The sequence below is a fragment of the Colletotrichum karsti genome, assembly GCF_011947395.1.
Source record: "Colletotrichum karsti strain CkLH20 chromosome Unknown Scaffold52, whole genome shotgun sequence".
Taxonomy (NCBI): Eukaryota; Fungi; Ascomycota; class Sordariomycetes; order Glomerellales; family Glomerellaceae; genus Colletotrichum; species Colletotrichum karsti.
The window spans coordinates 56600-78943 of NW_024065952.1; the positions used below are offsets into that span (position 1 = coordinate 56600).

At 51.3% G+C, this 22344-nt stretch overlaps 6 protein-coding genes across 6 annotated transcripts; 3 read left to right on the forward strand and 3 right to left on the reverse strand.

The window, feature by feature from the left end:
* Positions 1–250: 250 nt before the first annotated feature.
* On the reverse strand, positions 251–4058 carry CkaCkLH20_11874 (subtilisin-like serine protease pr1c; the record flags this gene model as incomplete). Its single annotated transcript, XM_038894588.1, has 11 exons — positions 251–1162; positions 1215–1393; positions 1448–1878; positions 1935–2074; positions 2123–2202; positions 2249–2446; positions 2498–2637; positions 2686–2819; positions 2876–3003; positions 3063–3807; positions 3870–4058. 11 exons carry the CDS (start codon positions 4056–4058, stop codon positions 251–253), a joined length of 3276 nt encoding a protein of 1091 aa, XP_038740029.1.
* A 3931-nt stretch (positions 4059–7989) lies between these two features.
* Positions 7990–9141, forward strand: CkaCkLH20_11875 (uncharacterized protein; the record flags this gene model as incomplete). The annotated part of the gene is made up of 2 exons (XM_038894589.1): positions 7990–8266; positions 8327–9141. The coding sequence occupies 2 exons, from the start codon at positions 7990–7992 to the stop codon at positions 9139–9141; spliced, it is 1092 nt and encodes a 363-aa protein (XP_038740030.1).
* A 1673-nt stretch (positions 9142–10814) lies between these two features.
* On the forward strand, positions 10815–13133 carry CkaCkLH20_11876 (tpr domain protein; the record flags this gene model as incomplete). Its single annotated transcript, XM_038894590.1, has 4 exons — positions 10815–11485; positions 11542–12100; positions 12151–12254; positions 12308–13133. The coding sequence occupies 4 exons, from the start codon at positions 10815–10817 to the stop codon at positions 13131–13133; spliced, it is 2160 nt and encodes a 719-aa protein (XP_038740031.1).
* A 319-nt stretch (positions 13134–13452) lies between these two features.
* Positions 13453–14096, reverse strand: CkaCkLH20_11877 (uncharacterized protein; the record flags this gene model as incomplete). The annotated part of the gene is made up of 3 exons (XM_038894591.1): positions 13453–13549; positions 13635–13855; positions 13926–14096. The coding sequence occupies 3 exons, from the start codon at positions 14094–14096 to the stop codon at positions 13453–13455; spliced, it is 489 nt and encodes a 162-aa protein (XP_038740032.1).
* A 1549-nt stretch (positions 14097–15645) lies between these two features.
* CkaCkLH20_11878 (uncharacterized protein) lies at positions 15646–16488 on the reverse strand (the record flags this gene model as incomplete). The annotated part of the gene is made up of 1 exon (XM_038894592.1): positions 15646–16488. The coding sequence occupies one exon, from the start codon at positions 16486–16488 to the stop codon at positions 15646–15648; it is 843 nt and encodes a 280-aa protein (XP_038740033.1).
* A 1424-nt stretch (positions 16489–17912) lies between these two features.
* CkaCkLH20_11879 (uncharacterized protein) lies at positions 17913–21945 on the forward strand (the record flags this gene model as incomplete). The annotated part of the gene is made up of 4 exons (XM_038894593.1): positions 17913–19320; positions 20631–20705; positions 20772–21199; positions 21259–21945. 4 exons carry the CDS (start codon positions 17913–17915, stop codon positions 21943–21945), a joined length of 2598 nt encoding a protein of 865 aa, XP_038740034.1.
* Between the last annotated feature and the right edge of the window lie 399 nt (positions 21946–22344).

Sequence of the window (22344 nt, forward strand, 5' to 3'; positions counted from 1 at the left end):
CGTAGTTATTTGATAGTAGTCTGGGTTCATGCAGCAAACGCGTTGTATTGAGGATGAGGCTGCAAGTTGAATCCCGCACAGCTTCAATTAACACAACCAAATATCTCAGTACGTATATGAAAAAAGATGAGTAACGAAAGATGTCCGGATATGGGTGTGAAATCTTCTCTGTATTCTGATCTCGTGATGTCGTAGACGTAGGCTTCTACGGTCTCAAGCTTCTTGCTCAATTATCATGAGTGATGCAGACTTAGTTGGATGTCTCCGACGAGGTCCCGGTAGCAACAGCAGTCGAGAACGTAGTAGGAACTGCAGTCACTTCCGTAGCGCTGACAGAAGTCGTGGAAGCGGCGCAGTTCGGATTCTCTCTTGATCCGACATTCAACGTGACAGCCTGGCAACCATCAAGTAGTTCTGTCCCATGACGCAAGAGGCCGTTTCCACTGTCGCAGACATACAAGGCCTTCTTTCCATTAGACTCGCAGTCCAGCTTGCCATCTACGATAGAACAGTCGAGAAAAGAGAAGGCCCCTGAGACTCTGCTTTCTGTGTATACGTAGATGAGACTGTTGGTGTTGGTGTGCACCGAGAATGCCTTATATGCTGAGTCATACCATGTGTAAACATGGTTGTCGCTCGTGAAGGTGAAGTTCAGGTTTGTCTTGCTTCCTGCGAGATCGATGGCGGCAAAGTCGGAGTAAAGGTAAATTCCGTACGGACCCTCTCCAGATGCAAGCGTAGCCTGAATGCTGATGGGTGTCGCGGTTGCAGCACAGGGTTCAGGAAGGCTGATGGTGGAAGTTGGCGTCGGAGGAGCGACAGTTGTTGTTGGAGTTTCGGTGACCGGAGGTTTCTCTCTTGTGACTCGGAACCAGGGCGAAACCTTGTACTGCCAGTCGTTCAAGTTGTTCGGGTCTCCGAATGTGCGAAGAGCACGGCATAGAATCTTGTACTCGCCGATGGGGATGTCCTCGCCATGAGCAAACTTGTTCTGGGGCTTAGCGTAAACACCGCCGCCATTTCGAGGGTAGTTCTTGATTGGGAAGCTCGTGATGGTTTCGGACAGACCCGAAGGCACGGTGATGAAGGATCCAAAGTACTTGTTCTGTCCTGGAACCATGGGGTAAACCCAGTCTGACTCGTTCCAGTCACGAGCAACATACTAGGTTGTTTGATTAGGATATACCTGATGAGAAAGAATCGAGGCTACTCACATCAAAGCTGATCTCCCGGGTAGACCAGAGGACATTGAAGTAAGGTTGCATCACATCGCCACCTTCTTCGAAGGTGTAGTTGTGGCCTTCTTCCATAAGCCCGCCGTAGCCACTCAAGAGCAAGGGCGTGCCGCGGTGCATTTCCCAGATGTCACTTGCGTAGATAGATCCTTTCACTCCTGTACAAGATATCAGTCGATGAAATGGTGACAGCCTTAGCAAGGTCAACTTACCCATGTAGGTAACTCGGATTGCCTCGCCCTGAGATCCCACAACCAAAATAGAGCCTCCATAGACAGGCAGCTTGATTGCTTCAGAGGCAGACGGTTCGGTGAATGTCGTCGTAAAGGCACCGGTTTCACCTGGGCCCAACGTCAACTCAGCTGTGGAGAATTCGGCCGTTGCGATGTTTCCTTCGTCACTTGCGTAAGGTGGTGAGATGGACGTCCAGGCATCGCCAGCGCCTTTCGAGAAAATGGTGATCCCCGGCTCATGGTAGAGCTGATACGTTACCGACTCAGTGCCGGAGTTCGTGATCTCCACCTCATGAACGCCCTGAAAGTGGTCGGTATCGTTGAGATTGAGAACGACGGGGCTGATTGTTGTTGAGTGGTTGACCACCTTGAAGGCGTCCACCATGCCCGCTCCCTGGTGAACAACAGACCTGTGATTACCGTCAGTCTGAGTCGCTGAAGACAAGATATGGTATTGACCACTTACGCCAGGTTGTCGGTGCCGTCATAGTGTCGAATTGGCTTGCCGCTGGCGATGATCTTCTCGTGAGCCAGCTTCGCAGCAGTCTCTCCAAGCGCAGCCTTTCCACCATTGGCAGCAAAGTACAGAGCAGCAACTCCGGCAATCTAAACCATTAGCTGCACGAAGTCCATGTCAATTCAGGAATGTCTTACATAAGGTGTTGCCATGCTCGTTCCTGAAAGCGTTGCCCATCCACCTGAGCCGAGAGGGAAGGTTGAGAAGATAGAGCCACCTGAGGAGATTAGCGTGTGTGATGTTTGAGAAAGCAAGATACGCACCCGGAGCTGAGATCTGAGGAGCCATTCGGGCATCCAAGGTAGGTCCCCAGGACGTAAACTGGTCAATTCTCCCACCGGCGAATGATGGACGGTCGATGGCTGCCGGCTTGTGGTCGTTGACGAAGTCGAAAGTCACGGAGTGATTGCTCTCGTGCTGACTGACAAGCCAGTCTCCATCTTCGTAGGTGATCAAGCTGACTGAGAGTTGTCAGAGTCTCGGACTGAAGTGGTGTTACCCGTCTAACTCACATCCTTTCGGTTGGCTTTCGGGAGCGTATCGCACTCGAGCGGGGATCTCCCACTCCGAACCCTCGTAGTTGTAGATGAAGACCCAGTCAACCTGGCCCATCAAGCCGCTGTCTGTTCTTTGCCAGCCACAATCGGCACGACTTGGATTGTTAGAGACCGAAGGCGTTCATGTGGTAAGGAGGACTTACGGGATGATCAGAACGTTGCTGTCCGGGACTGGATCACTAGAACCGCATGCGCTGTGGTCTCTGGGACTGGAAGGCCAGGAGGCAGGGAAGGAACCATTGATGTTCCACTGAACTCCGTTGTCGGCAAGATATATCTGAAATTCAAGGTCAAAATCAATGTTTCAAACGATGGGTTTTCGATTCCGCTTACAATTTCTCGAGACTCGCCGCTGCTGGATCGCGCGATCGTCGTGAAGGCAACCAATTCGTCATGTTCCACACTTCCAACAGTAGTACTACCGAATCCGTTGCCTCCACTGCTAGTATACCACGGGCCGTCTGTAATGCTAATTAGCTCTGCATAGTTAATCGGGAGGCTGGTAAACTCATGAACATACTTGTTTCGCCAGCGTTTCCAGCAGCGATGGACACAAACGTGCCCGCAGCCTGGATGGACGATGCAACTTCAGCTAACGGGGTGTCTGCGAAGCCTCTATTGGAGCCAAGAGAAGCGGTGATGATGTCCGCACCCTCCTCATGGGCTTGAAGAAAGCCGGCGACTATCACATCCTCATAGGTGCTGCCACCGCATCCAAAGACCTTATATGCGCGCAACCGAGCAGATGGCGCAACGCCAGGGACAAACTCGTTGGTGCTAGCGATGATGCCCGCAACGTGAGTGCCATGTCCGTTACAGTCGATTGGATCTTCGTCGGGGATGTAGATGTCTCCCGGCTCATAGTCGTCGCCTACAAGGTCGTATCCGCTCTCAACTTTGAAACCGGCGCCAAACCCGCCGCCGAGAGCCGGGTGGTTGTAGTCAATACCAGAATCGATGATGGCAACAATGACGTCTTTTCCGAGGTATCCATTGGCGTGTGCTAGAGCAACATTGGTGTCGTTGTGGGGGTTCCAAGTGGGAAATTCCGACTGCACCACTGCCGCACTAGTGGTGGGCACGGTGAAAAGAGAAGCAGGCCATATCTTTTCGACCTCAGGTAAGGCTTCAATGTCTGCAATGGACTCGCCGGTGGTGTTCTTGAGATCGAATGAAGCGCCGTGGAAGAGCGGGGAGTTGAAGCTCACGGCTGGGGACGCTTCTTGGCCGGACTCGGCGAGGGTAATGAAGAAACCATCAGCGTTCTAACAGCAAGTCAGAGATTCATTTCAATGAAACTGGCTGCGATGCTTCCAGTGAGACATACCAAGCTACCATCACGCTTTCTGAACTTTGCCGAGCCAGTTCCAGAGAACTTGACGATGTACCTTCCGCTGTCCACTGAGACCGGAGAAATGGGTCCGAAAAGAGCTTCAGGATCGTCGGAGGTGGTCTGACTGAAAGCGACTCCGGAAAGCAGCACGGAGCTCCACGCAATCAATGACTTCAGACCCATGATAAGAGAACAGAGCCAATCTTGGCCTCTGAGAGTTGACAACGGAAGTTTTCCCAAATTGAAAAACGAGAGTTCTCTGAGACTCGCCCGGTGGGATGTCTTGTCATGGTGCCGTATCTCGTCATTTTGTACTTTCACTTGGATAAAATGGCAAGCCAGGCTGGGTCGCGGACCAGACTTCTTCGTTCCATCTCACAAGACATCAATATTTGCAGAAGCATTGCTCGATGCAGGGGAGGAATCACTCTCAGTGGTTCAGTGACATTGAGGTGGGCCAAATTAGATCCATATGATTAGATTAGATGGCAGCTTCCTGCTCGGTGTTAGTCGGTAGTACCTTATTCTTGCCGAGGTGACATTCATGGCCGGCTCTTGGCAGCTCCCCGCCAATCCCAGAGTTGGTAGTGTTTAATGGGAAAAACAAGGTCAAAGGCGAGATCTTCCGTGATTGGATTCGACGCGGGATGGAAAACGGTCGTTATGTCCCTGTTGACCGAATATGGCTCGCGAGACCCGGATCATGAGGGCCACGATGAACTGACCTTCGGAAGAACTTGTGTCTAATCAGTCCAACTTGGCGTATGCCCCGATGCACCATGCAGGTCCGCACCTTTATTCAACTCTCGACGGAGGACTCGGAGCGGGGTTCGGAAGAGAGCCAAAAGATGATTATTCTTCACTTCCGCTCAAGGAACCATAAGGCGGACTTGATGTTCGAGCAGGCATTCGATTATGGCTCGCACACATTTACTCGAACCTTATTCCCGGCAGTAACCACCCCGTGTTCTTTGGAGTTTGGCCTGTTCACCGCCGCAATCGGTTGAGCAATTTCTCTTGCTCTGTATGTTCGTGGCGTGGTCTCCGGTGCCGGATGTTAACTTTGAAAGGCGAGGAAAATGCTCCGGCTTCGAGCTCTCTTGGGCTATATTGAGAGGCAGCATTGAGTCTAGTAGGAGAGAAGGATTCGTAGTGCCACGCTCCCGGGCTCTCGTAGTAACAGACCATCCATTCAGCGTGCCATCGCCTTTTCATGGTCCAGCGCGCCCTGCTGCGGTATTAGAGCGGTTATCCATGGGAGGCTGTGTCTGCAACCACCGACTTGGGCATGATTTGGTGTCTAGATGGTGGTATTATGCCAAGTTTGTTTCTTCTACTAATGCGAGCTGCCAAGGCCCGGAACCTAAAGACCCTGCATCGCATCCTGCATGCTCTGTGATAGCGTGGCGTGATGAGGGGTAAATTCTGTCTCCCAAATGTCGATAGAATACGGACGGAAATTTCAAATACCACGGAAGCGGGACTTGAATCTGTCCGTGTATCCCGACATTTCTCATATCTGGTGATTTGAATGTCTGTCAAGGAACTGCCTAGACCGCTGGAACATGAGGGGACAATCTTGGCAGCTGCGCAGCCGACCCCTCATCAGACATGAATGTAGCCAAGAACACTGGCAATTGAGCTTATGGTAGAGTGAGTCAAAATCCCGCATGCTTGGCGAAATTCTGCAAACAGTAGTCTGTTTGAAAGATGAGAAAACGAGAAAGAATGTGTGTGCAATACTTGGTCTAATTCAGCGACAAGCCGGCCATTTCCTGTCAAACAGCGGAGCATCGCGGTTGTGATCTGACGGATAGCTCAAGGCAACCCGAATGCTGAGATCCCATTGTCGATTCGTGGTGACAAAATGATCACAAGCATGCGAGTTAAGAAAAATAAATATCAAACTGTAGGACATATCATATCTTCATGGTCAAGAAGGAGTGTCGGTTCCTGCTTTCCAGTCGCAACGGAGCGCATATGGAGGTCGAATCAGTATCAATGCGTTTGTCAAGCTTTCGCATAACGAGCTTATACATGCATGAAGAGAGTGGTTTTTGAATGCTGTAATGTTCCTCAAAAGGCTGAGTCGTAGTTCAATGAGATATTCTTGTCTACATATAATTGGCGTATTTTACTCGCATGCAAATGCGTGTTATCACAAGCTTTTGCCTTTTAAAAGAGCGTCTGAAATACGTCATATGACTTTTCATCACTTCAAAGTCCTCGGGAGTCTTATCTTTTGCAGTGAAGGGTATTGTCATGTCCCAAAGAGCCGAGAAATCCTCAGTCTTGAACACTCGAGTAATGTGGCGTGCTTCTCGCTCAGCCACTAGAGGATCTGCATACCTCAAACAGAGCCTCAACGTGAAGTGTAAGTCACATCATATAGGTTGAGAAAGATTGGATGATCACTGCCAAGCGTAGAAGTTCTATATGAGACCGGTGACTTATTCCGTGATGTTCTCAACGTTGGCGACTTGACTCAGGTAGCGACATGAGCAAGATCACGGGCCGAGTGCCCCATTGGGCTGACAATTCTGACAAAAGGTCACGCCATTCAGATGACAGAACTTACATGACAAGACCGGACAATCTCGTGTTGCAGTAGCCAACTAGGCGGTCGTTTAGGCCACGGGAAGTCATCTTTCCAGTTCCAGAGCTATTAGTTGCTGCAGGCATGGACCCTCCTCCCATGGCGTTCAGAGCCGTTCCCCACGAAGTCTGGCTCTTTTCTGCTAGAACAATCCAATGCTAAATTTATCTGAGACAGTCCATCACCCATAACCCTGGGTTGACGGACGGCAAAGAAGCTCCCGCGGGTAAACGGCCATTTCTCCCCACATCAGCTGTGTCTACAACAGGAGTCTTTTGAAAGTCGAGTCAAACTGGCATGCTTGTGATATTGATCTTCTAAATGGTCAAACACCTACTGCTACTAGCGTAAGAGACGTAAAATAAGCTGCGGACTGATTTTGTCGATTTTCTCATTGGAAATCTGTGAATATTGCCGTCTACTTGTGCAGCCCTTAGTCTCCGGCCTCTGTCAATACCTAAACTTTAACTCTAAAATCGTCTCAAATATCACTACAAGGAAGACCTTGCCAGAACCTGGCATCTTCCCGTCTCAAACGACCGGATCTGGAAGTCCACACGAGCAAGGAAGGCCTCATTCACTAGCCTCCGTCACAAGATGTCTGAACTTCGCAGCACGGGCCAGCAGAAACCAGTCAAGACCAATACGGAAATGTTCATCGTTCCGTACTAAGTAAGTCTGGCGCTGGCCTCGGGTCCCGTTGATGCTTTCCCCGCGGCCACCACGATCTGCAACATGAGCTTGGCGCAACGCTCCAGTTTTCCATGGAAGCATTCGAAGCACCTGAGGCAGTGCTTGACCACACGGCACAGGCCTTCCGGTGGTCTCAACATTCGAGCCAGATGCTTGGGTCGCGGATCATATTGCTTGTAAGGCTACCGGTCGAGCTAGTGCTGACGAGACGATCTAGGATGTCTGCTGGGGAACTGGGCGGGTTAAGTTGCCTATCCGTCTGAAGTTCCCTGTTCGGGTGCGATTCCGAACCCAAAACTTGCTCTCAGGCTTTCCAACTGAATGGATGGCAGCATTCACCTGACACCAGATGAACACACCCATGCTGCCAAACTGCAAACTTGGAACTTGCACTGCCTATTTTCCCACGGGGTCTCAGGATAACGACTTGGCTGTACTAGCTGTTGCTCGGTTTCGCCGGCAAGTTGGTTGGGGTGAGGCTGGTCACTCTGTGTGTCAGGCCGGCAGCATGCTCTGGACCTTCTATTCCTGTAGACTCAGATCGTTGACGGAAATGGAATGATAGACTTTCCTATAAATCATCAGATATCCCGCTGTTGTGGCCTTGAAACTACTTCCTCACCACAAGCAGCCAGACTCTTTCATGCGCCGGGCGCCTACATTTCTGTACATTCGCTATATTCACCGAACGTTGTTAACCACTCGACATTGACTGTCACTTCGTTTTCATTTCGTCTTAACCTCTTCGACTCACACAAATTCGGCGAAGTCTTTAGGTTGCATTCCTTCCACTTCTCGACGCCACCAACGTCAAATCACTCCATCATGAAGGCCGTATCCATTCTCTTCTGGGCCAGTCTTGCGGCTGCCGCCGTAACGGACTCCGGAATCAACGCGGCGAGGGAAGAGTTAGCCCGGGATCTTGAAGCTGTCAATGATGGAGCTTCTCTCTTTGAGAGAGACGAGGAGGATACAACCCTTCAGCCCTTCTCTCTGGCTGCCACTCCAGAAGACGAAGAGGAAGATGGCGTAACTGCTCGGGACCTCTCAGAAGCCGATCACTTCGGCGAGATTGTCGCGCGACAAGCCAACAACACAGCTGGTATGTAGTGACCAATGGATGGAAAAGACAGAGCGGGCTACTTGCTAACCTGAACCATAGGTGGTGGAAAGAAGAATGACGGCAAAGGAAAAGACAACGCCAACGCGGGAAAGAAGAACAACGGAAACAATTGCCAATGCGGCAAAGGCAAGAAGAGGGGCAAAGATGCCAAGGGCAAATCTTGCAGGTGCCGAAACGGAAAGAACAATGCCAAGAACAACGGCAAGAAGAACAACAACGCGAAGGAGAATGGCAAGAAGAATAACAACGCCGCTAAGAACAACGGGAAGAAGAACAACGGGAAGGGAAAGGACAACAACAACAATAACAACAACAATGGAACCGCCGCTGATAACGGAAAGGGAAAGAACAACAACGGCAAGGAGAATGGGAAGAAGAACAACAACAATGCTGCCAAGAACAACGCCGCTAAGGAAGCGAAGAAGAACAATGGCAAGGGAAAGGATAACAACAATAACAACAATGGCACCGCAGTGGACAACGGCAAAGGAAAGAAAAACAACGGAAAGAACAATGGCAAGGACAACGGCAAGAAGAACAACAACGGAAAGGACAACGGAAAGAAGAACAACGGCAAGGCCAACGGCAATGCCAACGAGGGCAAGAAGAATAACGATGGAAAGCAGAACGGCAAGAAGAACAACGACAATGCTAAAGATGGAAAGAAGAACAACGGAAAGGCGAACGGAAAGGGCAAGGACAATGGCAACGCCGGCAACAATAACAACAATGGCACTGTTGTTGACAACGGCAAGAAGAACAACGGCGGCGGTGATGCGAAGAACAAGGAAAACGGCGGAAAGAAGGCCAACGCGTCTAGCGGTTCTGCTGCCGCTGCGGCGGGCATGGTTTGATTGTGTGGTCTTACTTCAGGTTCCATGTCCAGGGTCACATGGGATTCATCCGTGATTGCGATAGTTGTATTTATCCTTCATCAGAAGCAGGCTTAGGGAGTACAGAAGAGATAATTGCATAGTCTCTATTCCCCTTTTAAAAATGCCGCCTATCATGATTCTAACGGTGAGATATTTGCGAATTCTGCTATTTCTTGAGTCTTTCTTGCCAGAAGATCGTGACTTGGTAAGCCATTGAGGCATGATTGTCCAACAACTGTCAACATAGTGTCTGACTCGCTGTGTTGTTGGTAGCTGCAAGTCGACCATTGGGATGAACACATCCATCATGTTAGTTCATATCGCTATATCAGCTTGTGCTTCTCGTTCTCAATGGGCATCCATGAATGGTTGATGCCGCAATTCAGAGCAGGTAACTTTGACATTGTTATCACAAGAAAATGGAGAAACCTGCTCAGGGAGAAGCGAACAACCTGAGTCGTGAATCCCAAACGCCAGAAACACGACAGCAAACCTTAGGCGGGCACTAATAAGGCGTAGGGCCAAGGCGTTCGCCCTGTTTCACCATAGGCTTGACTATTTAAGTCTCCGAAGAGGCCCTCAAGTCCTCTGCCAAGCACTCTTGCTCTCTCTGCGTGTGTATTATCAAGCCAAATCTTTCTGTGCAAATATGAAGATCCTTACTTTTCTGTCTGTCGCTGTGTCATTTGCGAGCGTTTACGCCGCACCCAGTCAGTCTCTGTGAGTAGACGCCCATGATATGGATGGATTCATTCTGCTAATATGAGCAAAAAGTCACCGCCTTGAAGGCCGAGCTCTCGAGACCGTTAGCCACGTCAGGAACAAGACTCCGGTTGATCCCTTCAAGGGACCCATCGCGGTACCGAGGGCAGTTGAAGATGAGCTTGAAGATCGTTCCGTGGATGACCTGCTGGTCGAGAGAGATCCAAAGGATAATAAGAGTGGAGGAGCTAGAGCACCCATCTTCACAGGCGATCCGGCTTTCACCAGCTAGAGACTTGATTTCCAGTCCACATGTCTGACATGCTTCCACTTGTGGGGCTGTGTGAGAAGAGTCGGGTAGGAGAATAGAGCAGAAAATGTTGTAAGAAGCAATTGAAATCCCGGTTCCCAAGTTACATCTCAGTTCAAAGTCGAAATCATTGATGCATTCTCATAAAATCTAGAACGTGGGAGAAACGCGCGTCGGGTAGGCACTGGTTGTAATCCCAATGCATCTCGCAGCCAAGGTTCGGTTGGGCGCTGTGATGACGACCACTCTAACAAGCCAAGCGCCTCGCCTTATTCACTTTGTTCAACTTGGAAGAGCTTTTATCTCAAAGATATCTAGAAAACTATGCATGTGAAAAGTGAGACAAACAGAAAAGGCATGGAAGGTATGGTAGGCCTCCTGCAGGTAACCGTGCGGTTACCTTAGGCCGCTCTCGAACCGGGAGGAAGCAACCACCAACGCTTTTCTTTTTCTGTTTGCTGCCTTCCGCCCAAGCAATGAACCCTAGTGTCAAAACCATCAAATAGACCTCAACTTTTCCGTCGATACCCCGAGGCCGGTCTTCTCTTCTTCAATCCATCCTTCAGAAGAGTTCCGAAAATCCTTCCCAGAGTTCACCATTCACGAAAACACCAGTATTGCCGATCCATCGCTTCTCATCATGGACGTGAAAGATGCATCTGGATCGTCGGAGATGGAGTCGTTTTTCCGGAATCTGATGACGGCTGCGGAGAAAGCCAGTCGTCGGAAAGGAGAGATCCCTCGAGATCATCCACCAGCTGGTCTGCTGGTGACCCAGTTTATCATGAAGCTCTCTATGAAACAGATCAAAGAAAACGATGGGCATCAGCTCATCACCACACAGGTTCCCCCGCCTTATCCCCCATGCCTCCGGCCCGCCAACAGCCTCAAGCACTTTCCAATCTCGAAGATGAAGCTGGAGGAACACCACAGGGGCAAGCAGGTTCTCGTCCGAACGATGACCCCGCCTGACAGATGGAACTCTATCTTAGCCATCGTGGAGGATCAGGAGGGAACTGGGACTCTGCTGCAGCTTTATAACCAGCCAGATGAGACCTTGGTCAAGGCCGAGGACATTCTCCCTCAGAACAGCGTCTGCCTAGTCAAAGAGCCGTTCTTCAAGGCTACGACCTCTGGAGGGTACAGCCTTCGCGTGGACCACATCGGCGACATCCTTGTACTCCATCCGGACGATCAGCGCATCCCGAGGATGTGGAGGTCTTACAGGAAGACTGGTACCAACTCGGAAGAGATCCGATCTCAGGGCAACGCAGCCGTCGCGCAGCAAAACTGGGGAAAGGCTGAACGTCTGTGAGTATCTCATGAAAGTGCTGTTTGAGGCTCATATTTTCTAACTCATCTTTCAGGTACTCCGATGCGATCTCTTCCGCTACGACGCCGGCGCAAGAACAGACTGCTCTCCTCAACCGCTCACTCGCGAATCTGAGACTTCAACGTCCAGAGAAGGCGCTATCCGATGCTCTCAGGGCCCGTGGCGGCAGTGTCCCGACTGAGAAGGGCCTGTTCCGAGAAGCGAAGGCACATTACGCTTTGGAGCAGTTCAGCCTGTGCTTAGAGAAGCTCCAGCAACTGGTCGAACTTAACCCTGCCAACAAAGACGCCAAGATGGAAGTCGAGAGAGTCCATCGTCGCTTGCGCGAAGAGGCCGGCGAATACCAGTGGGCGCAGATGTACAGACAAGCCAAGGCGACTCCTCCGCTCATCGACTGTGCAACCTTCTCCAGTCCCGTTGAGGTTCGAGCGTCCCCGGGACGTGGAAACGGGCTCTTCGCGACCAAGGCTGTGAAGGCTGGAGACCTCCTCCTTTGCGAAAAGGCGTTTGCGTATAGCTACGCCGGGGACGACGATCCCATCGGTCGCCAGAATTCCAGGATCCTGATGAATATGACCACCAAGAGGATGAACGTGGGCGGTCAAGCCAATCTCATTGGCACAATCGCTCAGAAGTCGCTCAGAAGCTGCAGCACAATCCGCAGATTGCTTCACGCTTCACGGAACTGTACCGTGGAGACTACGGTTCAACTAAGAATTCTCAGACAGACGAGATCCCAGTCGATACGTAAGTGGGCTTCCCAAACGGCTGTCTTTTTGCTCGCACTCATCATGTTGTAGATTTCTCGTCGAGAAAATCATTAGCTTGAACTGCTTCGGAGCTCCGCGAAGCAGTCTCAAGAGCTTTGAAACCCCTGAGAAGGAATCCGCCTTTCACACTTGCGGTATTTGGACCATGGCATCTCACATCAACCACTCCTGCGTCGGCAATTGCAGACGTTCTTTCATCGGCGACATGATGATCCTCCGAGCTGCTCAAGATCTCGAACCCGACACGGAATTGCTCTTTTGCTACCAACTTCCTCACAAAGATGACGACCGCGCGGCAACCCAGAAGCGTCTACAGAGCTGGGGCTTTATCTGCGAGTGTGAGCTGTGCCTTGACAAGAAGTCGACTTCGCAACAGGCCTTCCAGAAACGTCAGGGTCTTCTTCAACAGCTGTACTCGGTTATGAAAACCTGTAGAACACCACTCCAGGAATCCAAGGCACAGCGGTTTCTGACTCAACTCGAGAGCTGTTACCCGAGCAGAGAGGGGGCAGTCCGCCTTGAGCTATGGGATTCATATTTCGGACTTGGTCAGAAGGAAATTGAGAGAGGCAATGCCGTTGAGGGTCTTGATCTGACTATCAAGGGCTTTCAGGCCCTGGGATACATCTTCGCGATTTCAATGCCCGGAAAGGGTGGTAAGAAGGCGAAGCTAGAGGTCAAGAAATGGGGCCAGATCAACGACTATACTGTGGTTGGGTTTCTCGGCCTGTTCCATGCCTACAAGTCCATTGCTCCTGAGTTGTGCGAGGTGGTCAAGGGCTACGCCCGTGTTGCTTACACTATTCATGTTGGGGAGAGCGAGACTGCTGGCAACTTGTATGAAGATCTGCGGTGAGTTTGTGAAAGCAGGTTGGACTGTTTCGACTGGATGAAGCATCTTGTGAAAACCAGAGGGTGAGAGAGCCGACACATCATATGATGATCTTTGGTGGAATCTTGGAAGCAAATGAGGTGATTCAGGTTGGATGGAGGTGATTCGTGTGAAGCAGAGGGCGAGACGTTTGACAGGTTGTATGAAGATCTTTCGTGAAGTTGTAGAAGCAGATCGGGTCACGTCGGCTGGAGGAAGGAGGTTCGTAAAAGTCATAATGTTCTTTCGCCCAAAGTCTACACTGGTTCTATTCCCCGAGGACTCTACTCCTTCTCTAACTCATCTAGACCTTTGGATAGTTTGTGCCGTACTCGGCGCCGTAGTTCTTGAAGTATCGGTGCTCCTTGATCGAGATGACGGATGTCTGGAACGCGAGGACACTGCAACAACCAGTTGTTAGCTCCATTCTTTTCAAATTGGATATTCGAGAAAACTGTCTGTCCGAAGATCAGGCCATAGACTTACATGAGCACCGCACATATCAGCGTCACGACCCAACTCAAAGCGCAGCTCGCGCCCGTGCAGAACTTTGTGTTGGCCGAGAACAGCAGCCCGAACGCGACGAACCAGAAGACGATCTCGAGGGTGTTGAGGATGGCGTTCGCCTTGAGCGAGGCCCACTTCTTGAAGCGCTCCTTGTGCGCCGTGAGGAGCTGGTACCCGATGATTACGAACGACTTGAGGCCCTGTCGGTGTCGTAGGTTAGCATACTTTTGGTCAAGAAAAAGGATTTCTTGGTTGGGGGAGAAGACTTACCATCGTGAGGGCCATCATGTTTGCCCGCGTCGTGATGACGGGCATGGCCATGCGCGCGATGGTGAGGATGATGGCGATGAGCATGAGCACGAGCTGGAGGATGTGGATCTTCTTCTTGTGATGGGGTTCGAAGAAAGGTTTTTCGAAGAAGGCTCTGATTTTGTCCATCATGATGGAATTGGTTTTGGCGGATTTCGTCTCTGCGTATGATGCCCCTGGCGTGGTGTCGAGATATCGTCGGTAGCGACTGGTACGAGGCGGCCTTCGGCGGATGATGGATGTGGTGTGGTTGCTTGTTCCAGCTGAAATCCAAATTCACAAACGCAAAACTGCGAGAAAGTCGATTATTTTAATCACAATTCGCCAAGGCTACCTTCCTTTTGTTTACACGCCTTCAACCCGCGGTGACAGTCCGTCGCCGGGTACCATACACGTATAGCGAGACCATCTCGCGCTGTACGCGTATAGAAATCTGGACCCTGCGCCCCTCCTCCCCCCAGAAGGAGAGCCCCCCACTGGGCTGCTTAAAGACGCCAAACAACGTCCCCTTCGGAGATTTTTCTAGAGCGTAAATTAAGCGCGGCGTGCATCACGTACCCACCCGCTAGATGGAGGCTTAGATCTCGACCGCGTGGCACGCCACGACACCGACTGCTTGGCTCTCTCGGTTGGGCAGCCGGCGTTGCGTTCTTTATCTGAGGAGAGAGATTGAAATGGAACTAAGCGCCAGTCGTTGGTTCGCATTCTGATTGCTGAGATCTGTACGCGTTTGTGTCCAGAGAGAGGGCATTTGAGGTGTCCGGGGGCGGTGCAGGCCTTCCCCGCGTATCGATCCGGACCCATCTCCATGGTCGACTAGCCCACTGTTATTACTTCGTGGATGCCATGTTTGAGATACCCGTCACCTTCTAGAAGCGAGCTTACAGCCTTATCTGATATTGCGGCTCATGCAGTGCGAGAGTGGAAAGTCTGCCACAGTTCATTAAAAGCTCCGTGTATCGCCGAGCAACAATGCGAGAGGCGCGGTTCGTTTGTCGCCTAAGCAGCGCAATCGTTGGATTTAGGATATGCTGATCGTATCCAACATCACATCCCACAAGGCCGAAATAATATGCTCCTCTAACAGATCCTAGGGTCTGGACTTCATCAGCCCTAACGGCTACTTCTGCGATATATGCTTTCACACTCTTTCGCCTCTCTGCTCCGCTGAGAACGTCGACGACTGTGTGACCCTCGAGGATGAAGACAAGGCTCTGTCGAAGCGCACCTTCGTCGGCCAGGGGCAATCGGTCGATAGCTCCCGCAGGTCGTACAAGAAGGTCAATCATTGGAACATGGCTTGCTCGTTTCGGCGGTGTGCGGTGGTCCTCTTCATATTTTCAAACTGGTGACTTGGATCAACAACTTCAAAGGGACGAGTCTGTCTTGAACGCCTGCTACACTAGCCATCTCCTGTCAACTGTTTTCCTTCTCAAAGGTTTCTATACAATTAGTTGCAGCTTCAATTCCATTCTAACTTGATTGTGACACGAGTGTTTTGCCAGCAGAGATATATGATGGAGTATACTTGGTATATGATATTCTCCAGAGTATGACGCATCAGCAAAAGTGTAGCTTGAAAATCATGTATAAGCATTTCTATCTTGATCTTCTAGATAAAACAGTAGTATCCTCGCAGCAGCTCCAAAAACCAAACAGTGCTAGTCCTGCCAGTAGTCCCCTACTTCTTCAACTCGTTCTTCATGCACCCAGGACCACAGATAGCAGGCCCACCCTTCAAAGCATCATCCCATTTAGTCGCAGCCATCTTCTCGATGTCACGAGTCAACTCGGCATTGCCCAGGTTCATCAAGGCCTCCAGCACGGCTGACAAGGAATCATGATCCGGCCCATTTCGGTTGATGCTAATCGCATGAATAGCAGTACCACCGATATCGCCGTTGGGAAACATCGGGGGGGTCTCGTGCACAACCATGAAAGGCAGTTTCTCCACGTCCACTCCCCAGTAGACGACGGACCAAGACTGCATGAAGCCCTTCCCGGGACCTTCTAAGATCGTGTTGTCAAAGACGGCATCCCAGTCCGAGTTCAGAGCGGGAAAGTTCAACCGACGAGGGGTGTTGTAGGCTCGGACGGAGGCCACCTCACGACCACCGCCGCCGATGGCGCCGTTGCGGGCTGTCTTGTTGTCGGCCGGGGTCCAGGTCGTGATTTCGTTGAGTTCTCCCGCCAGAGTTCCCTGAGTGCAGTCGGCCGTGTTGTTCTTCTCGCAGGTGGCGATGGCAGGAGTGAGGTCCCATTGCAAGTTGCCGTAGGTGAGGTAGGACGTTCCGGAAGTGTTGCGGATGGACCAAGTGCCGGCGAAGAAGCCGGTAGGAGGGGCCACGAACTTAGAGACGGGCGCGTTGCAACCAGAGGTAGCGTTTCCGGTGCCGTTGACCGCTGGATCGAGGAAGGGGGGGAGGCGCACCGAAAGCTCTGAGGGTGGACAAGAGCTTCCGGAGACGAAGGCCGTGACGGAGGCTGCTGGGGCGAGGCAAGCCAACGCGAGTGGTAGGAGCATATTGGTAAAAAATTGAGGTTGCATGATGAGCAGCCAGATTTGAATTAATGGAATGGTCTTTGGTTCTCGTAAGAGTTCGTAGTGAAAGTGGTGATGGCGGTGATTCTGGTGATGGTGTAGAGGTTGAACAATTTCTTGGAGGGCATGATCACCTTATATGTTCCTGCTTCACAGTAGATAGACTCAGTTACCCCGTCATCCCAATCGTCGACGAGACTTCGCGAGATGAATGCGAGCTCAGAACACCAGGCACTTGACAAAGTTGGGCAATGATTGACGAAATTAGGCAGTCGCTGAAAAATGTCAGTGACAAGGCGCAGCCTCGTTCGCTATTTACGGCGACGATGACATCCACGGCTCCGGACTGCGGTGGAGCGGGCGGGCCGGACAGTTGACTGCCAGACCGCCCTACGTATTGCGCCAGAGCAAGTGAGGTATGATACTCTCTACCGTACGTGAGAAAGCAAGCAGCCACGACGTCAATTGAAGCGCGAGCAACCAGTGTGCGTCGAATCCGAGGTCCGAGGCGGCTCTCTCCGAGGCGGCACTTACACGGGAACCATGCTTAGCGCCAAGCACACTAGGTAGGGTCGAAATGGGGGCAGCGCACTAACTTCGGGTAAGACGCGAGGTTCGGTGCTGTCCGAAGGATGACTTTGCCTGTCTACTGTCCAAATGTCGTTAGTTTACAGACCTGAGCTGGTGACTTCGGGTTTCTCGCAATGAATGGTCGCCGACTACAATCCTCTATGAATCCCTCAGAGCACCACAGTCTCCCGCATTCCATTTTTTAAAGCGCACACGATCCACATCAGGCTCCCGTATAATCCAGATACAGGGCAAGGTGTAGCTCGCAACTCGCAACTCTCTTCCCGAGGCTGAAGCCATCAACAAGTGTCGAGGATTCAGTCGCCCTAAACTAGTAGTAGGTTGGCGAAGGATGCAAGATGCGGGACGCGAATGAGGCGAAAATAAAAACAGCCACAGGGAGGACAGCTGCGCCAACTAATTCATTCGATGATAGATTCGCATGACGACGTATTTCTTTTATAAGCTACCTAAGACTTCGTTTAAAAGCTGCCGCGAAAGATGTTTGCCAAAGTCGTCAATATTACTTCACCTAATTGCACTATACAACACAACCTGGTCTGACTTTAACTATTCTCCATTTCAACTTGCCTTCCTTAGTCCTCTAGCCTAGGCGCGAGAACTATTATGCTTCCTTTTCGAGTATACCTATGGTCCGCCCTGCTGGCACTGGGAAGCTTGCGAGTTGAAGCGAACCCTGTCGGTTCATGTCAAGTCTGGTTACTTTCTTTTACCCCATAAAGTCTCCGTTGCTTATTCTAACGTCTGATTTTTTCAAGGACATCCCTCCGCCTATTTCGTATCCCAAAGCTCCAGTACTTAAAGATTCCCAGAATCTGACAAGTGTCCCATTCACCGGCCAAGCAGCTGAATGCGAGCCGCTATCGCCCCGTTTCGTCTGGCAACCGGAAGCGTCACTGCTGCATAGCGATGGCGGCAACTCCGGCAGCCAGGACTTTCCCGGGCCGCGCGGTGTAAAAACGCACACCAGCGCAAAAGCTCAGCCTGCCTTCGTCTTCCTCTGGGGCCAAGACAATCAACTTACGTCTGGCTACATCAATGCAACCACCCTGAGATACGGACTGGTGGCGCTTAACCCGGATTCTTTGGACGTACTTGCGGCATGGTATCCAGAGGAAGACAATCAGGCGCTGAACATCCCATACATGGAATTAATTGTCAAAACGAACGACATCCTAGTCAGTTCGGCCCAAGGCATGATCTGGGTCGTGCAGCGTGGTACTTTCCAGGGACGCCCTTACTTCAAGACCACGCGTACCGTCGATCTGCGTCCACAGCTGCAAGAAGATGATCAACTGCTCAACGCCATGTTTGACAACGAGAACAACATCTGGTTCACTACTGGTGCATTGCAGCTCGACACCAGCGCCAACGGCACCCTGGCCAACTCGACGAAGTACGGCTACATCACGCCTAGCAACGAAGTGCACAAGGCACAGCTTGATGGCGAAACGGTCGAGAATGGCATAGCCGTGGCAGGCACCAACGTCTACATGGTCACAAGCCCGTCCGGCAAATCCAACACACCCAATGCGCCGGGCTACATGTACTCGCTGACGGCCAAGAGCGGCTCCGAAGGCGGGATCACCACACGTTGGCGCGTTCCCTATGCTGCAGGTGAACGAACCGGACTTGACCCCAACACGGCCATTTCGGCGCGTGGTTCAGGTGCGACGCCTGCGTTGCTTGTCGACAAGTACGTGGCCATCGCCGACAACGATACTCCGCGCCTGCATCTCAACGTGTACCATCAAGCGCCGCAGGCGGACAGCAGCTCTCAGCTCTTGTGCCAGGTGCCGTTGTTCACAGACAACAAGGGCTCGGTGCAGAACAGCGTGCTGGCTCATTACGACACCCAGCAGAAACAGTACGGAATCATGATACTCAACTCGTACGGCGGGCCAACCTTCTTCACGAGCCAGAACGGACAGGAGCTGAATGGCAAGTTCAACGACATGAGTGGTATGGCCGGGGGAATCACGCGCGTGGATGTCGACGAGCACGGCAACTGTTCGGTGCGCTGGAGCAAAGATACCAAGTCCAAGGGCGTGTCTGTGCTCTCCACCAACAACGGGTTGGTCTATCATTACGTCCAGGACGATCAGCGCGCTATGATGGATGATGAGTACGTTTGGTATCTCATGGGCCGCTCCTGGGCTACTGGGGAAGAGAGGTTCAAGGTGCGTGCTGGCAGCGGTGGTGCTTTCAACGACAATTGGAACGGTGCCGCCTTAGGCCCCTGCGGAACCTTTTATCAATCTGTTTCCGGAGGCGTCGTGACTTTCAAGGATGGAGATAATAGTATTTGTTAGGCTAGGCTTGGTTAAACTCGAATGTTTTAGATGCGTCCTGGATGAGGTTCTTTGCCGAGTGTGGCGATTGAGTTGTGGCGATTGAGTAGTCATAGGTTGGCCACAGGATAGTAAGGCGATGGTCGATTTGCTGTAAAGCTGAATATAATATCTACCAGACAGTATATAGAGCAGCTGGCTTGATGATGTGATACTTCTACTGCAGCGACGCGCTCTTATGCCTTACTATATACATGTATGCTTTGGCACTTACACCCAAGTCACCCTGTACTATTATCATCCTATCCTATCCCCTTCTCCTCAACTTTGTCATTGAACTCGGGTCATGTTCCAACCAGGGTCTAGAGTCCAGGGAAATTCGGTGCGTTTTACGCGTACAATGAGTGCATACGCTTGACTATCAATGACCAGAATTTTCTGGCTTTCATACATGCATTGGGATGGACACAAGTAGCGTTGTCACGGATTGAAACCGAGCGAAGGAAACACATAACTAGGTTATCGACCACGGCTTGACGTAATGCGACAAGTCCAAAGCGACGCCTCGCCCAGCGGAAACATGACAATCCGAGGAACGTGGTTAGATAAATCAAGTACAGTCACAAACGTAGTCATCGTCAGAAGTCGAATTCGTGTTGTCGGTCCGGCCAATCGATGCAACTTGCGAGCCACTAGGATGGGACTCCACTAGGCTCGGATTGCTCGCTACGGTAAAAGACCATCAAGCCAACAAAAGGAAGCCCAGCCGCTGTATTACTGCATGGCTCTGGCTCAGTCGTTGCGTTCAGTCTGTCTAAGACTACAGAAAGGGGCGAATTCATCCAATGTAGACGCCGATGCATGCTACATCCATAGCGAAGAAGCACGTGCTTATGAGTCAGATTTTAGGCTGCAGTTCAGTGGAATTGGCTCAAAATTGAGGCGCTACGGTGATCACAACGACTGTTTCGGCTCGTTTTTAAGTATTTATAATTTCTTCCAGCCATATCCTTTCATGCTTATCCTACTCTCCCGTGAGCATGAATTGAAATCTGCTCGATCTTGCATCTATAAAGCAACACCAAAGAAGATCCCGGATGGTTACTGAGCACGATGGCTCTTAACATGGACTTTGAGAATGATCCTGAGGGTGGGCTTTCCTATTCCCTCGAACCATCCTAAAACTATCTTTTAGCCAACCTACAGACGGCCACCTCTCAAATGCTAACTTAGGGGATACAGATTTCACGGAGTCGAAATACAATAAGACCGTTTCTTTTGATGATATGAACCTCAGGCCTGAGCTTCTTCGTGGTGGTAAGTGCCAGTGACACATCGAAAGAAGTATGCTGCGCCTAGCCGCTAAGCAAGACATCTCTCTAGTGTACGCCTATGGTTTTGAGCGCCCTTCGTCTATCCAGCAGTGTGCCATCATGCCCATTATCAACGGCCAGGATGTGATTGCCGAAGCCACTTACGGTTCCGGCAGGACGGCTGCTTTGGTCATCCCCATTCTTCAAAAGCTCAGAGCCGATCTGGAAGCCTGCCAGGCTCTGATCCTCGTTCCCACCCGCGAGTCGGCTTTGCAGATTCAGAAGTTCATACTTGCAATTGGCGACTTCATGAACATCCGGTGTTCTGCCTGTGTTGGTGGAGTTGGCGCGCAAGACTATGAGAAGGTCTTCCGGGATGAGACACCTCAGGTCGTGGTTGGAACACCGGGCCGCCTTAGGGATGTGATACAGCGCAATATCCTCGAGACTGCCAACATAGAGAGGATTGCCCTCGACGACGCCGATGAAATTTTCGCGGTAAGCGTTCATACAAGCTTCGAAACCTCTTGCGATTGTGACTAACCAAAACATCCCAGCGTGGTTTCGAGGATCAGATCTACGATATCCCCCGCCTCCTTTCGCAGCCGATCCAGGTCGTGGTTAGCACTGTCACGATGCCGCAGGACCTCCTCGAGGCAACTAGTACATTGATGCGTAATCCTCATCACATATATGTCAAGAAGAAGGGGTTCCGCCTCGAAGGCATCAAGCAATTCTACGTCAACGTCGAAAACGACGAGCGTAAGCTCGACACCTACCTCGACATATACGCGAGCGTCACGACATCCGTCCAGACAATCACCTTCTGCAACACCCGCAAAAGGACCGAATGGCTCGCGGAGAAGCTCGGCGTCCTCGACATCGTTCCCTTCGCCGCCATGCACGGGGATATGCCCGCGACGGAACGTGCTGAAATCATGGCGGGATTTCGTTCCGGTTCTACTAGGTCACTGCTTGCCACTGAGCTCCTCGCCCGTGGTATCGATGTGCAGCAGGTTCCTTTGGTTATTAATTATGATCTGCATGCTGATCATGAGACGTACAAACATCGTGTCGGTCGTGGCGGACGTTTCGGCCGAAATGGTGTCGTTGTCAATCTGGTCACCCCCGAGAATATCTCTCTGGTCAGGAAGATCGAGGATTTCTACAATGCCGAGATGGAAGAGACAACTGTTGACAATCTCAAGTCCTATCTGATGAAGCAAGAATGGGCCCAGACTTAGAAGATCTCCTTTAGATAGCTACCACAATAATCAGAGAATAATCGTCCTACTATACTAACGTGCCATCGCGGGCCGTACCCGAAACAAATGGCGATGTGGCACAGCTTCTCAACTACATTCTCCAATTCAAGTGCCAGGCAGACGGAGCCTTCCCCTCTAGCTGCCAGCTCGAATGCACCCAGGTTCTTCACCCGCGATAGCTTTCAACAGTCTCTCCACCGCCAAACTCGACAGTCATACTTTGACTTGCATCCCTTCGGCTTTGTACTCCTCCAAAGTTTGCTCATGCAACGCGGGTCATGGTTGCTGGTTGCAGTCGACAATGTCAGAACGGAGGCAAAGTCCGACCCGGGACGTCCCCGTGTGAGCTTCCTATCGCGGCCACGCCGCGTGATCTCG